This window comes from Bos javanicus, chromosome 4 (genome assembly GCF_032452875.1).
Source record: "Bos javanicus breed banteng chromosome 4, ARS-OSU_banteng_1.0, whole genome shotgun sequence".
NCBI lineage: Eukaryota > Metazoa > Chordata > Mammalia > Artiodactyla > Bovidae > Bos > Bos javanicus.
The window spans coordinates 33,831,188-33,845,144 of record NC_083871.1 but is presented as its reverse complement, the minus strand read 5'-3'; the positions used below and the strand labels follow the sequence as shown (position 1 = coordinate 33,845,144).

The following is a 13,957-nucleotide window of genomic DNA, read 5'->3' as shown; positions in this document are numbered from 1 at the left end:
CTGCTTTTGAGTAAAGTAGTATTAAAGAAAGTAGTATAAAAGTAGTTTAAGATTTAGGAGATGTAAAACTCAAATTCATTGGTAATGTTTTTCCTATTCATGTTTATAGTATAACATTTCCTAGGGCAGTCAGTGATCTTTTTTTTTTTTTTTAAATAAAAGCAGAACAGAAAATAACTAAATTTCTGGATATAATGCATGGATTTCTGTCATAGATAATATCCAGAGGAAGCCTTCATATCTTCAATGCAATGATAATAATGGTGTTATTGACATATTTTAAATTTCTCATTGGGAATTTTAGATGGTAGTAGTGTGGCGTATTAGATACTGCTTTTAAAAAGAACATTGCATTGGTTATGTTGAGTACTTCCTACTAAAAAAAAGTCTTGACTTTGGAGCAAGAATACATCAGTTGTCCATGCGTGGGTAGAGAAAGAGAACTTGAATTTTTCAGTGACTTGTAAGAGTTGACCATAGATTTTCTTTTTAGCTCCAGTTTACCATGTCGTCATCTTTCAGAATAGCCATGGTATTAGAGTATCTGAATCTAACTGGAAATAACACAAGTGTTAGGCAGCATAGGAGAAAATACGTTTTAAATGTTAAATTTTCCTAGAGAAAATTGTTACAGTGCTAACTTTTATTAATAGGTTAAAATATTTGTGTGTGTGTTTTTTTTAAGGAAAAAAAAGCATGAGTTTGTATTAATCTACTTAGAAATTGATTACTTTAAAAATATTATGAATATGCCAAGTGATTAACATTTGGCTCCCTAAGTGAAATTCTGATTTATATTAAGGCTTTTAGCATTCTTTAATTGATCTTTTAAAAATTTCTTTAAATTTCTAGATATACCCCTGAAGAAATTGAAAAGCTCAAGGAGTAAGTTTGACTTTTTTTTTCCCATTAATTCTTATAGTTGAGTTTTAATTTTCTTTTTTAAATATTTTGTGTTTTCTAAAATTTTACTTTGAAAATGTCAAGAGATTATTGATAGACTGGTATAACTTAATCCTGCTATTAAGCAAAGTTGACCATATAAAGACCTTGTCAAATCCATAGAGTAGCCATGTCCATAAATTCAGTCTTCTCTTGTTCTCCTTAGACCACTGATTGTGTCCTTAGACCACTAAGGGGTTACAAAAGAGATTAGATGGCCATTCTTGGTAACCTGAAGACTAAATCTGGGGAACTTACATAACCAGGACCAACACCAAGGTTGTGCTAATGGCTTAGTTTAGAATGATTTAGAGTTGGCAGATCTTTCACTGACTATCTGGACTGACTACTTTATACAGTCTTATTTTGTAGGACACATAATTTGGGGACCATAAGTATGGGTTAACTGATTGTGTTGATCATGAAAGGAAAAAAAAAAGGCTGATCCAATTTGTGATAATAAGAACTTGTGAAATTTTTTAGGTGTCTGAGAAGAGCTTGTTAGGAGTACTCAAAAGGGAAAAATCTGGGGATTGCCTGGGATATTGTGTCAGTAACCTGAGGGGAAATTTGGTCTTTTTTGAACACATATCCAAGTTACTTATTTCTTCTCTGACCCAGGAAAAAGGCAATTGCTGCCTGTTTTTTTTCACCCACAGACAACTGTGGACCCCAAAAAAGGCCACACTTTCAAACTTTGGCTCTCAAAGTATTGCTGCCCACCACTTCCAAACCAGTCAAATGGGAAGAAGAAGAATGAAGAATAAATGATGAAATTAAAAGGGAGAAAACAGTTGAACCAAATGCTGATTGGCAGACTCTTGTTTTAGGCTCCGGATAAAGCATGGCAATGACTGGGCAACAATAGGGGCGGCGCTAGGAAGGAGTGCCTCTTCCGTCAAAGATCGGTGCCGACTGATGAAGGACACTTGCAACACAGGTACTGTGATCGCCGCTGTTCTTTGTCACCATTCAGCCCTCCTGCCCCTTCACATACTTCCTTCTCTTCTGTTGTGGAAAGAGCTTTACTACTCATTAAAGTTTAGATTTTTTCTTCTAGTGCCCTTTCTTTTCAACTAGACCCAACTAATCCTTTATTTTTGAGCTTTGTGTAGTAAGGTGATATTTTCATAGGGACACATCTCAGCTTCCAAGGTTTTATTTAGGTCTCGCATGTTTCCGTTTTGTAGCAATTCAAAACTGCTGCAGGTAGGAAAGTATTTTTGTCCTATACAGGTACTTTTAAAGCATATGTGCAGGAAGTAATTTTAAGTCCATCTGACTCTTGAACTGATGTTGGCAACAGCTTATCAACTCATATTTATGAAAACCTTTAGTTCAGGCATGTCCCAACTTAGGAAGAAGCTATGTTCTGAAGGCTGTACATATTTTGCCTATTTCAAACTTGAAGAACTTTTTACATAGAAAAAAATTGTGATTGGTGTTTCAGTCCCCAGGCCAGACCACAGATACCCAGTTCATGTATACAAATTACTGATTGATGATACTGTTAAACTTAACCTTTGTGACCAACAGTAGTATTTAGGCTCTACTACCAACTCTCACTTACCTCTCTGAACCTGTTTCCTCTGTAAAATGATGAGGGTAGAATAAATGATCTCATAGTTCCCTTTTTAGCCCTCAAATTATCTGAAGGATCCGCAGCCTGTGCTCAGTCTTTCAATTAGAAATAAGTTCAATTAGTTCTCAAGCTAGGCTTGAGCTTCCAGGGAATATATTTTTGACCTCGCCCCCTAAAGTGGAATCAGGAATGTTTCCTGCTTAACCACTCCACCAGCACTATTACCTCTAAGGCAGTGAAAACATAAATTTCACCAGCTCTTATTGTGTAGTGAATGAAGCAGAAATGGGAGCTTTAGGTTTACAGTGGGACCCCATAGGTTCATGTAAGACGTTGAGCATAGAAGCCTTTTTATGAGCATAATGGAAAAACATTATGGCATTCCCTGATTGCCAGCCTGAAGGAATGCTCTGCCTGTTACCTTTCCTTGTTGCTATTTATTGTTTTGGATCAGGAATTTTGTCTTTTGACCACACCATGAGACAACAGTCTGAGTTTCCCCTTACTTTTTTGCCATGCTAAAATAGGAGAGCAGGAACTTTGTCTTGAATCTCTGATATCCAGTAATGTGCTTAGCAGTTGAATGAATGAATCCCGGAAAGGCAAGCACATAGCCTTTTTGAAATTTGCGGCTACTAGTAGTAAGAAAATAGAAACAGAGTGGAAGACATTTTTTAAAGGTTTGCTCTCTCTTTTTTTTTTTTTGCCCTGTTTTTCTGCTTAAGTTTTTTTTTCTAAAAAGAAAAAGACCAAAGAGAACATGTGATATTGTTAGTGGGTTTATGGATTCAAAAAAACTGAAATAGAAATAATATGTGTGAATACCAGTCTCAGACTTCTATTTTATCACAGCAGCTTGGAGTTGGGAAAGGAAATGGTATAAATCAAGTTTTTGTTTTTATTGAAATGGATGGGAAGCTATAGGTGGTGTTCTACTTGTCCATCCTCATTCATTCCTGTAAGTAAAGGTCTCTCTTGAGCTTACTACTTCACTTCTGCACAGCAGGGAATCTTTGGTGGGACTAAGAAAAAAGTATGAGTTTCTGTGTCCATCAGGCCATCAATGGAACACTTCCCAATTAGGACTCAGTATAACTTGAGAGAATATAATTCTTTCTAGCTATGTTTTAGATAGTTTTTCTTTCCTTAAAGAGTCAGTTGGTGCTTTCTGTTAGGATTCTATATTTCCATTTGTAGTACTGAGAACCTTTGTTGTTTAGTCGCCAAGCCGTATCCAACTCTTTGTGACCCCATGAACTGTAGCCTGCCAGTCTCCTCTGTCCCTGGGATTTCCCAGGCAAGAATACTGGAGTGGGTTGCCATTTTCTACTCTAGGGGATCTTTCCGACCCAGGGATCAACCCCGCATCTCCTGTGTTGCAGGCAGACTCTTTACCGCTGAGCCACCTGGAAGCCCACTAAGGACCTTACTGGGCTAGTAACTGTATTAGTAGTTACGTACAGGTTTTCCATATGTCATTCAGAAATAATTCTGACAACTACTGCATACTTCCGATCAGTCCTTTGAAATACAGTGCTGAGTCTGATTTGCAAAATAAGAAAAAGGTAGCAGTGGTCATCTGGATGCTCTCCTTCTTTCAGGGAAGTGGACAGAAGAAGAAGAAAAGAGACTTGCAGAGGTGGTGCATGAATTGACAAGCACTGAGCCAGGTGACATAGTCACACAGGGTGTGTCTTGGGCAGCTGTGGCAGAACGAGTGGGTACTCGCTCAGAAAAGCAGTGTCGTTCTAAATGGCTCAACTACCTGAACTGGAAGCAGAGCGGAGGTACTGAGTGGACCAAGGAAGATGAAATCAATCTCATCCTCAGGTTTGTGTCCTAAATCTTCTCATGACAAAAGCTGCAGAACTGCTGTGGCTGTCTAGATTAACTGTCCTCTTTTGGTTTCCATAGATGCCTGATGTCGGGAAAGCATCTTTTCCACAGAGAGCCACTGTTTAAAATCCTAACTATTTCATATCGAGCTCTTCTTTGGTTTGTGTTTGTTCCTCTTTTAGTGGATTTAGTGCTCGTGCACAGTACCAGATTGAAGGCGTGGAGACTGAAGTCCTCTCTCTATCCACAGATCAGGTGTGGCACAGGCCGAGGCAGTGCAGCTTCCCACTGTGCCCCGCCCCGTGCCTCAGTCCTGGCTGAGAGGGGCCATGTTGAGGGTAAGAGGGCTGTCAGTCTCCATGCCCTTCAATCTTTGGCTACTGTGCAAATAAGATAACCCACGTTAGTTATCTCCCACCTTCAAATTGGACCAAATTAGACGCTTCCATTTCATACATATCCAAAGATGGCTTTTAGGTAATAATCCTAAGCTTATTGTTTTAAATTAGTTGGTTTAAGACTCAGTGGCCAAAAATACCAGCTAGAATTTTTGTGGCTACTCCCAACTGAAAATCAAAATCCTGACACTTAACTAGAAAACATATAGACCATTAAAACCCCAAATTTAGCTGTACTATTTTGTGTTAATTGTGGGGTTTGGGGTTGCTGCTCAAGCACTGTTTTAACTTTTTATCATTTTGAGTTTTATTTTTAATATAGCTTTTCCCCAGCTAGTCATCTTTATAAATAGTTCTTTTCTGAAAGTGAAAGTTGCTCAGTCGTGTCCAACTCTTTGTGACCCCATAGAATTTTGCAGGCCAGAATACTGGAGTGGGTAGCCGTTCCCTTCGGGATCTTCCCAATCCAGGCATCAAACACAGGTCTCCCACATTGCAGGATGATTTTTTACTTCAGCCTAAGCCATCAGGGAAACCCAAGCCACCTGGAATGTGTAGCCTATCCCTTCTCCAGCAGATCTTCCCGACCCAGGAATTAAACCGGGTTCTCCTGCATTGCAGGCAGATTCTTTACCAGTTTAGCTATGAGAGAAGCCCCATTCTTTTCTAAGTAATTTTATTTTACAAGTGGAAGAGCTCAGATCTAGAAAATAGCATTATATAACACACTACAAAACATTATAGAACACTATACAACTAAACCTGTTCTTATTCTGTTCTAACCTTTAGCTCTTCCCTTTCCTTCACAGTTCTGGTTCTGACCATAGTTATGGTTCAGCACATTGGTAGTACCATTAACGAAAGGCTATCACTGTGCTACGTCTTAGCTCTTAGCTCAGGAAGCAGGCCTGCACACCCGCAGTCCATCCTTTCCCGTACCTAGCAGCTCAGTGACACACCCTGCCATTCCCTTTATTGCTGGTGCCATCACCTGTAGTCAGAGGAGGATCCTTGTGGAGAAACAAACATCTAACGGATGCTTATTTTGTAACCTTATTTTGTAGGATAGCAGAGCTTGATGTAGCTGATGAAAATGACATAAACTGGGATCTGTTAGCTGAGGGATGGAGCAGTGTCCGTTCACCACAGTGGCTTCGAAGTAAATGGTGGACCATCAAAAGGCAAATCGCAAACCATAAGGATGTTTCATTCCCTGGTAATGTATTATTTGCTCCTTAAGTCCTTACCTTAAGTACTCAAGGAATTAGCAATTAGAAGTTCTTTGCCTCGGCTGAAGAGAGATGAATCATGGTAGATTTTACTTCAACCTCTGTCCTGTTTCTTTGGGTAACAAACTTTCCTTGAGCAGAGTTAATATGATTTGTAATTCTCAAAGCACCAAGGGTGGAATTACACATATTTATACACATTCTTCTCACATAAACTGTGAAGAGGAAATAAATTTCACATGTGTTTTCACTGCATACAAAGATGTAAGAAATTACATTTAAATCAACTTTTATGAACTGAGTAATTTCTAATTACTTAACTGCATTATTTAGAGAAATTCTATGGAGATTTATTTTGTAGAACAAAGGCTGGTAAGTTTCTAATTTCATTTATTGTATAAATCCAGAGATCTTAGGTTTGCTTAAAAGTGAAGTATAGCTTACTTTTCCATTTCACTGTCTATTCTGTACTTAGACACTGAACCAGGTAGTACTGTCTTCGATTTAGGTAATCAAATTCACTCTCACTGATATAGTGCTCCAGCTTCATTTTTGCAAAGGAAAATTAAATGCTGAGGAATTTGGCTTGATGAAAATGTGATTTTTTTTCCCCTAAATACCCAGTTACAAATTTATTTTGCATTTTAAAAAGTTAGTATAACCAGGAGAGTGAAGGAATACTAATGTAACAGGAACCCAGCATCACCTGGGATGACTGATGTAGTTTATCATGATTAGTAGAGGAGCTGGCTTTACAGGAGCTCAGGTTGTTTGCATACTGCTGTTGGGAAAAGCTCAGCTGCCACTCTGGGGTTGTAAGTTAGATGACAGCCTGCAGTGGCTAAAGCAGTCAAGTGCCATTTGAGTCAGGGCAGGGGGTGGGTACACGATTCATTACTGAATAAAAATAAGCTAGTTAGTTTTCTTCCCAAATAAGAATTTTATCAAGAAGCCCTAAGACATAGAAAATATTGTATTTCCATGTTCCTTACAATGGCTATTAATGCGGCTTTGATGGCAGAACAATATTCGGTTGTGAATTTTTTTAAAAATCTGTTTTGATAACGTTTCCAAAAATTTCCAGACAGGTTGTGGTTTTTAAATATTTTTATTATTATTTTGGTAGGATGTCATCCTATATACAATTATTTATTCCAAATACTTTCCCTCCTTACCCCCCACCTCCCTTGCTGCTTAGATGGTGGTCTGTCGGAGAATCAATGTTCTTTTTGTCTACCCATCTCCCTTCAGTCTTGATAAAAGGTCTTAAACAGTTACATGAAAATCAAAAAAACAACCCAACGCTTTTGGAGAATAAATCAGGACCTGGAGTTCCAAACAGTAATTCCAATTCCAGTGTACAGCATGTTCAGATCAGAGTTGCCCGCTTGGAAGACAATGGTGCCATCTCTCCAAGCCCCATGACAGCCCTACAGATTCCCGTCCAGATCACCCACGTCTGTAAGTAACCTCAGGACTCCTTGCTATTTGACCTGTGCGATTTAGTGAATGGCTCTGACACCTTTCAGTCTTCTAGAATTTTGACAGAAATTTATCCAAGTTGACGAATTAAAGGAGATCTATGGCATTTTATGTTTATTAGCTTGATAAATATTTGCAAAGGATGAATGTGTAACACGAAAGACTGATAACCAACAGCCCAGCCATTATAAACCATTTTAAATCATCTTACTTTCTAGATGTTATAAAGAATTAATGGTTAATAGAAAACTACTTAAAATACTGTCAGGAAAGTAGTGCTCAAAATTCTCCAAGCCAGGCTTCAGCAATACGTGAACTGTGAACTTCCAAATGTTCAAGCTGGTTTTAGAAAAGGCAGAGGAACCAGAGATCAAATTGCCAACATTCTCCGCTGGATCATGGAAAAAGCAAGAGAGTTCCAGAAAAACATCTATTCCTGCTTTATTGACTATGCCAAAGCCTTTGTGTGGATCACAATAAACTGTGGAAACTTCTTCAAGAGATGGGAATACCAGACCACCTGACCTGCCTCTTGAGAAACCTGTATGCAGGTCAAGAAGCAACAGTTAGAACTGGACATGGGCTGGGCACGCAGTGGACGGTCTGAAACATAGAGCACAGCTTTCGCTGGGGCTTCACGGCTCCGGAGCCCAGCATGGCTTCCTCACGATCCTCATCCATGGCAACCAAAACTAAGGCACCAGATGACTTAGTGGCTCCTCCATTGGAGAAGGAAATGGCAACCCACTCCAGTGTTCTTGCCTGGAGAATCCCAGGGATGGGGGAGCCTGGTGGGTGCTGTCTATGGGGTCTCGCAGAGTCGGACACGACTGAAGTGACTTAGCAGTAGCAGTTGTGAAGAAACCACACATCTATTATGGAAGTTTGGAAGAGAAGGAGAGGGAGCATCTGGCCAAAGGAGAATCTGGGCTTTTGGGAAAAGAAGGACTCAAAGCAGGAAACATTAACATAACCTCTGGAGAAGTGTTTGAAATTGAAGAGCACATCAGTGAGAGACAGGCTGAAGTGTTAGCAGAGTTTGAGAGAAGGAAGCGATCCCGGCAAATCAACATTTCCACAGATGACTCAGAGGTCAAGGCTTGCCTTAGAGCTTTGGGGGAACCCATCACACTTTTTGGAGAAGGTCCTGCTGAAAGAAGAGAAAGGTTAAGACGTATCCTCTCAGTGGTCGGTACCGATGCCTTAAAAAAGACCAAAAAAGATTATGAAAAATCAAAGAAGTTCAAAGAAGAGTATCAGCAGACCTGGTACCATGAAGGACCAAACAGCCTGAAGGTTGCTAGACTGCAGATTGCTAATTATTCACTGCCCAGGGCAATGAAATACTTAGAAGAGGCCCATCTTCATAAAGAGATTCCTGAGACAACTAGAACCTCCCAGATGCAAGAGCTGCACAAATCTCTCTGATCTTTGAATAATTTCTGTGGTCAGATTGGGGATGATCGGCCTATCTCCTACTGTCACTTTAGTCCCAATTCCAAAATGCTGGCCACAGCTAGTTTGAGTGGGCTTTGCAAGCTCTGGTCTGTTCCTGATTGCAGCCTCCTTCACACTCTTCGAGGCCATAACACAAACATGGGAGCGATCATATTCCATCCCAAATCCACGGTCTCCTTGGACCAAAAAGATGTCAATCTGGCCTCTTGTGCTGCTGACAGTTCTGTGAAGCTGTGGAGCCTTGACAGTGATGAAAGGTGGCAGATATTGAAGGCCACACAATGCATGTGGCTCATGTAATATGGCATCCATCAGGACGTTTCTTAGGTACCACCTGCTATGACCGATCATGGCACTTATGGGATTTGGAAGCTCAAGAGGAAATCCTGCATTAGGAGGGCCACAGCACGGGTGTCACACGTATGACATTGCCTTCCATCAAGATGGCTCTTTGGCTGGCACTGGGAGACTGGATGCATTTGGCCGAGTTTGGGACCTGCGCACAGGACGTATCATGTTCCTAGAAGGTCAGCTGAAGGAAATATATGGAATAAGTTTCTCCCCCAATGGCTACCACATTGCAACTGTCAGTGGTGACAACACCTGCAAAGTGCAGGGCCTTCAACAGAGACGTGTCTATACCATTCCTGCCCATCAGAACTTAGTGACAGGTGTCAAGTTTGAGCCTATCCATGGGAATTTCTCACTCACTGGTGCCTATGATAACACAGCCAAGATCTGGACTCACCCAGGCTGGTCCCCTCTGAAGACTCTGGCTGGCCACAAAGGCAGAGTGACGGGCCTAGACATTTCTTCCGCTGGGCAGCTCATAGCCACTTGTTCCTATGACAGGACCTTCAAGCTCTGGATGGCTGAACAGGCAGGACCATTGAAGGAAGGATTCAAGCCTCTCTCTCCCTTTAGAGCCATTTTCAAAAGAAAGGAACTGATGTGTTTTGTTCTGTCATGTATTTTGCCAATTACCATGTGTATAGATCCTCAAAAGAATTGAATTTCTGTCTCAGCTCCCACTTCAGGCAAGCAGCCCAATCCCTGGGTGTTGGTCAACCCCTTCCATGGTTGAAAAATTTTAGTTTTCATCTTCAAGCCCCTCCATGAATGTTATAGACATTGTTTTTATTAATCTTTTGTTTGAATGCCCTCTTGCTTCCCTCAAAGCACTCAGGATTTTTACTTCTTGAAACCTGGCTTTCCATTACCTGGTACGTGTTTCAGAACTCCATGTGACCCAGAGAGCAAGATGGCCGTGCTCTGTGCAGGAAGCCCTCAAGTAGAGAAACACATCTCACTGTGCGCTGGCTGAACAGTACCTGACAGAGGGAGAACCCTGAGAACGGAAGGCGAAGACGTGGACCACAGCTGTGTCCTGGGTGACTCAGTAGACATTTTACCTCATTCTGTTGAGTTCACTTGGAACGATAACTGCATCGGGAAGTTCAGAACTGAGCATCTACCTCTTCAGAAAATGTCTTCCATTTTTGCTTTGAAGTTTGGTATCCTTTGTGTTACCCCAAAGCTAGGCCATTGTGTCAAGATTCAATGAAATTTTTAGAAAGCAAAAAAAAAAAAAAAAAAAGAACTGGACATTGAACAACAGACTGGTTCCAAATAGGAAAAGGAGTACGTCAAGGCTGTATATGGTCACCCTGCTTATTTAACTTACATGCAGTACATCATGAGAAACGCTGGGCTGGAAGAAGCACGAGCTGGAATCAAGATTGCTGGGAGAAATATTAATAGCCTCAGATATGCAGATGACACCACCCTTATGGCAGAAAGTGAAGAGGAACTCAAAAGCCTCTTGATGAAAGTAAAAGAGGAGAGTGAAAAAGTTGGCCTAAAGCTCAACATTCAGAAAACTAAGATCATGGCATCTGGTCCCATCACTTCATGGGAAATAGATGGGGAAATGGGAAACAGTGTCAGACTTTATTTTGGGAGGCTCCAAAATCACTGCAGATGGTGACTGCAGCCATGAAATTAAAAGATGCTTACTCCTTGGAAGGAAAGTTATGACCAATCTAGATAGCATATTAAAAAGCAGAGACGTTACTTTGCCAACAAAGGTCCATCTAGTCAAGGGGATGGTTTTTCCAGTGGTCATGTATGGATGTGAGAGTTGGACTGTGCAGAAAGCTGAGCGCCAAAGAATTGATGCTTTTGAACTGTGGTGTTGGAGAGGACTCTTGAGAGTCCCTTGAACTGCAAGGAGGTCCAACCAGTCTATCCTAAAGGAGATCAGTCCTGGGTGTTCATTGGAAGGACTGATGCTAAAGCTGAAACTCCAATACTTTGGCCACCTCATGCAAAGAGTTGACTCACTGGAAAAGACCCTGATGCTGGAAGGGACTGGGGGCAGGAAGAGAAGGGGACAACAAAGGATGAGATGGCTGGCTGGATGGCATCACCGATTCAATGGACATGAGTTTGAGTGAATTCCAGGAGTTGGTGATGGACAGGGAGGCCTGGCGTGCTGCGATTCATGGGGTCGCAAACAGTCGGACATGACTGAGCAACTGAACTGAACTGAACTGAAGCAAGGACATAGAGTCCCTACGATGGCACATCATTTGTAGTAATTCTCCAGAAGACATACAAATGAGGAATGGATTTGCGGTGAAATGTAGAAGAAATGGGTTTTGGTGAGGTCAAAAAAGATTCTCTTAAGGGAGTAAAGACCCAGTTTCCTACAGGGATTGTTTTGTTTACCTCTTTGGTGTAAACAGAGAGGCTTCCCTGGTGGCTCAGTTGGTAAACAATCTGCCTGCGATTCGGGAGACCTGGGTTTGATTCCTGGGTTGGGAAGATCCCCTGGAGAAGGGAATGGCTACCCACTCCAGTACTCTGGCCTGGAGAATTCGATGAACCGAGGAGCCTGGCAGGCTACAGTCATGGGGTCACAAAGAGTAGGACACAACTGACTTTCAACTTTCTCTTTTCCTTAGCCTCTGACATCTTGTGCTTAATGAGATGAGTGAGTTACAGGGAGAGAAGTTTATTTTCTAAGATCTAAGCCAAGTTGATCTACCTTTCTTTCTATTATAGAGGGACAGAAAAGGAAAGAATGAGGATAAAAATCTCAGAACCATATTATTATTTCATTTTTATCTCACTTTTTCCCCCTATACAATGTTATTTGCCTATGGAAAGGCCATTGCTAAGAGTTTTTCAATCACTGGGTGTTATTCTCAGTCCGGGGATTATTGGCATTTTGAGTGGGACAGTTCTCTGTTGGCAGGATGTCCTCCTACACACTGCAAGATGTGTAGGGTCCCCTGACGTCAGCCATAAAATGCCAAACAGTGCTTTCCAGTCAGTATGACAGATACAGGCAACTTACATGTTTTCATATGTACTCTATGGTCCCATTTGAGAATCTCTGGACCACTTAATTGGCATTATTAACACTGTATTTCTGGGAATTCCATGGCAGATGTTTAAATTAATTATGCTTATTAAAGTTCTAATTTAAATGTGCATATTAGCTTTAGCTTTAAAACATGAAGAATTTGTTTTCTTTAACCCTGCTTGTTTTGTTTTATTTTATAGTCTTGAGAATTGCAAAGCAACTGAAATTACTAATCCACCATAAATATGAGAGATTCTGTTGGCTAAAAATTATTTATGCATGGAGAAAGTTATAATTTTCCTTGGCTACTAGGTTGATAACACTTATTGGGAAAATAGCAAACATTTTATAAATGGTGCTTTAATATTCATTCACAGCATACTTTTTTAAGTATTAGAATAATTTTATTTCATCCAGTAAGACATACGGGTAAGAGTTTTACAAGACACCCATTATTCTTGGCATTTGAGCTAAAATCTCATGATTGTTTCTTTCTTTATTAGAGGTCAGGGATGCAGACTATTTAGGTTCAGAACAGTACATATATGTTAGGCTTTGCAGGCCAAGGCCAGATAGATCTCTATGGAATTTTCTATTTTTGTTTTTACACAATCCTCTAAAAATGTAAAAACCATTCTTAGCCTTGAGCCACATTTGTCCACAGCCATAATTTGCTTACCTTTGATTTAGGTTATTTATTTTAAATCAAATTATTCTAAGTATGATCTTAAAAATCCATGAACTAGTAAGAAAACAGAAATTAAGTGCATTTCTCTTAAACTGAGAAGTATTATAGTCAGAATGTAATAAACAATAAATGTTATACATTAGAAGTCAATTTCAAATCATTTTCCACATGGATGTACCTACAAGTGGGACTCAAAGCACCAAAAGAGCTCACATTTCTTCTAGTTTGCTGTAGTTCTGTATAACCTTGAGCAGACACGATCTAGTCTGAGCTTCAGTTGACACACCTGTCTGATCTCTAAAGTGCTGTTCAATCGCCCAGTACAGTCATCTGAAACAATACTGTATGTATTTCATGTTTTTGATCCTTACAACTACTGTATGAGATAGAGAGGGCAAGTAAAGTCTCTGAACATTAGTTTGGATTAAAGTAAGTTACTTGCTTGGATTTACACTGCCAGAAGTGATGTCACTAGAACTAAAACCTAGTGTTCTCGGACATCTCTATATTCCAGACATCTATACCATCTTACCAAAAGATACAGGAACATGTGGCATTTTATCAAGTTCCTGTATCTTTGCAGGTTAGCCTTAGTGTATTCCTCTTTCTTACTAACATTAGAAATATCTTATGATCTATGCCAGGGTTAGCAAATTTTGTCTCTGTCATAGCTACTCAACTGCCCTTGTAGTGCAAAAGCAACTACAGAAAATGCATAACCAAGTAGGCTTGACTGTGCTCCTATAATACTTCATTTATAAAAACTGGTAGTGAGCTGGATCTGGCCGTGAGTCATGGTTTGCTGACCCTTATCTATGCCATCCCAGAGAGATCCATTAGATTTCTTCTCTCTTATTAAATGATTGTGGGTTTCCAGGCCAATTATTCGATATGAAATTGCCCTCCTGATTAATTGAATATACTAAGGAAATTGAAATTTAAAAAGTGTTCTATTGTCCTTGTTGTTACCAC

The 13,957-nt window shown here is 40.2% G+C and overlaps 1 protein-coding gene and 1 pseudogene across 8 annotated transcripts in view; both read left to right on the top strand.

The window, feature by feature from the left end:
• Positions 1-13,957, top strand: part of DMTF1 (cyclin D binding myb like transcription factor 1) — a 49,520-nt gene that overhangs the window by 30,215 nt on the left and 5,348 nt on the right. For 7 of the 8 annotated variants that reach the window (XM_061413747.1, XM_061413750.1, XM_061413744.1 and 4 more), the window contains 5 exons: positions 853-885; positions 1,773-1,882; positions 4,126-4,354; positions 5,823-5,974; positions 7,239-7,448. In XM_061413747.1, the coding sequence (XP_061269731.1) occupies positions 853-885; positions 1,773-1,882; positions 4,126-4,354; positions 5,823-5,974; positions 7,239-7,448 (734 nt within the window). The remainder of the gene's footprint in view (positions 1-852; positions 886-1,772; positions 1,883-4,125; positions 4,355-5,822; positions 5,975-7,238; positions 7,449-13,957) is intronic. The other variant, XM_061413751.1, reaches the window with a different exon arrangement.
• LOC133245964 (U4/U6 small nuclear ribonucleoprotein Prp4-like) lies at positions 8,322-13,953 on the top strand (annotated as a pseudogene).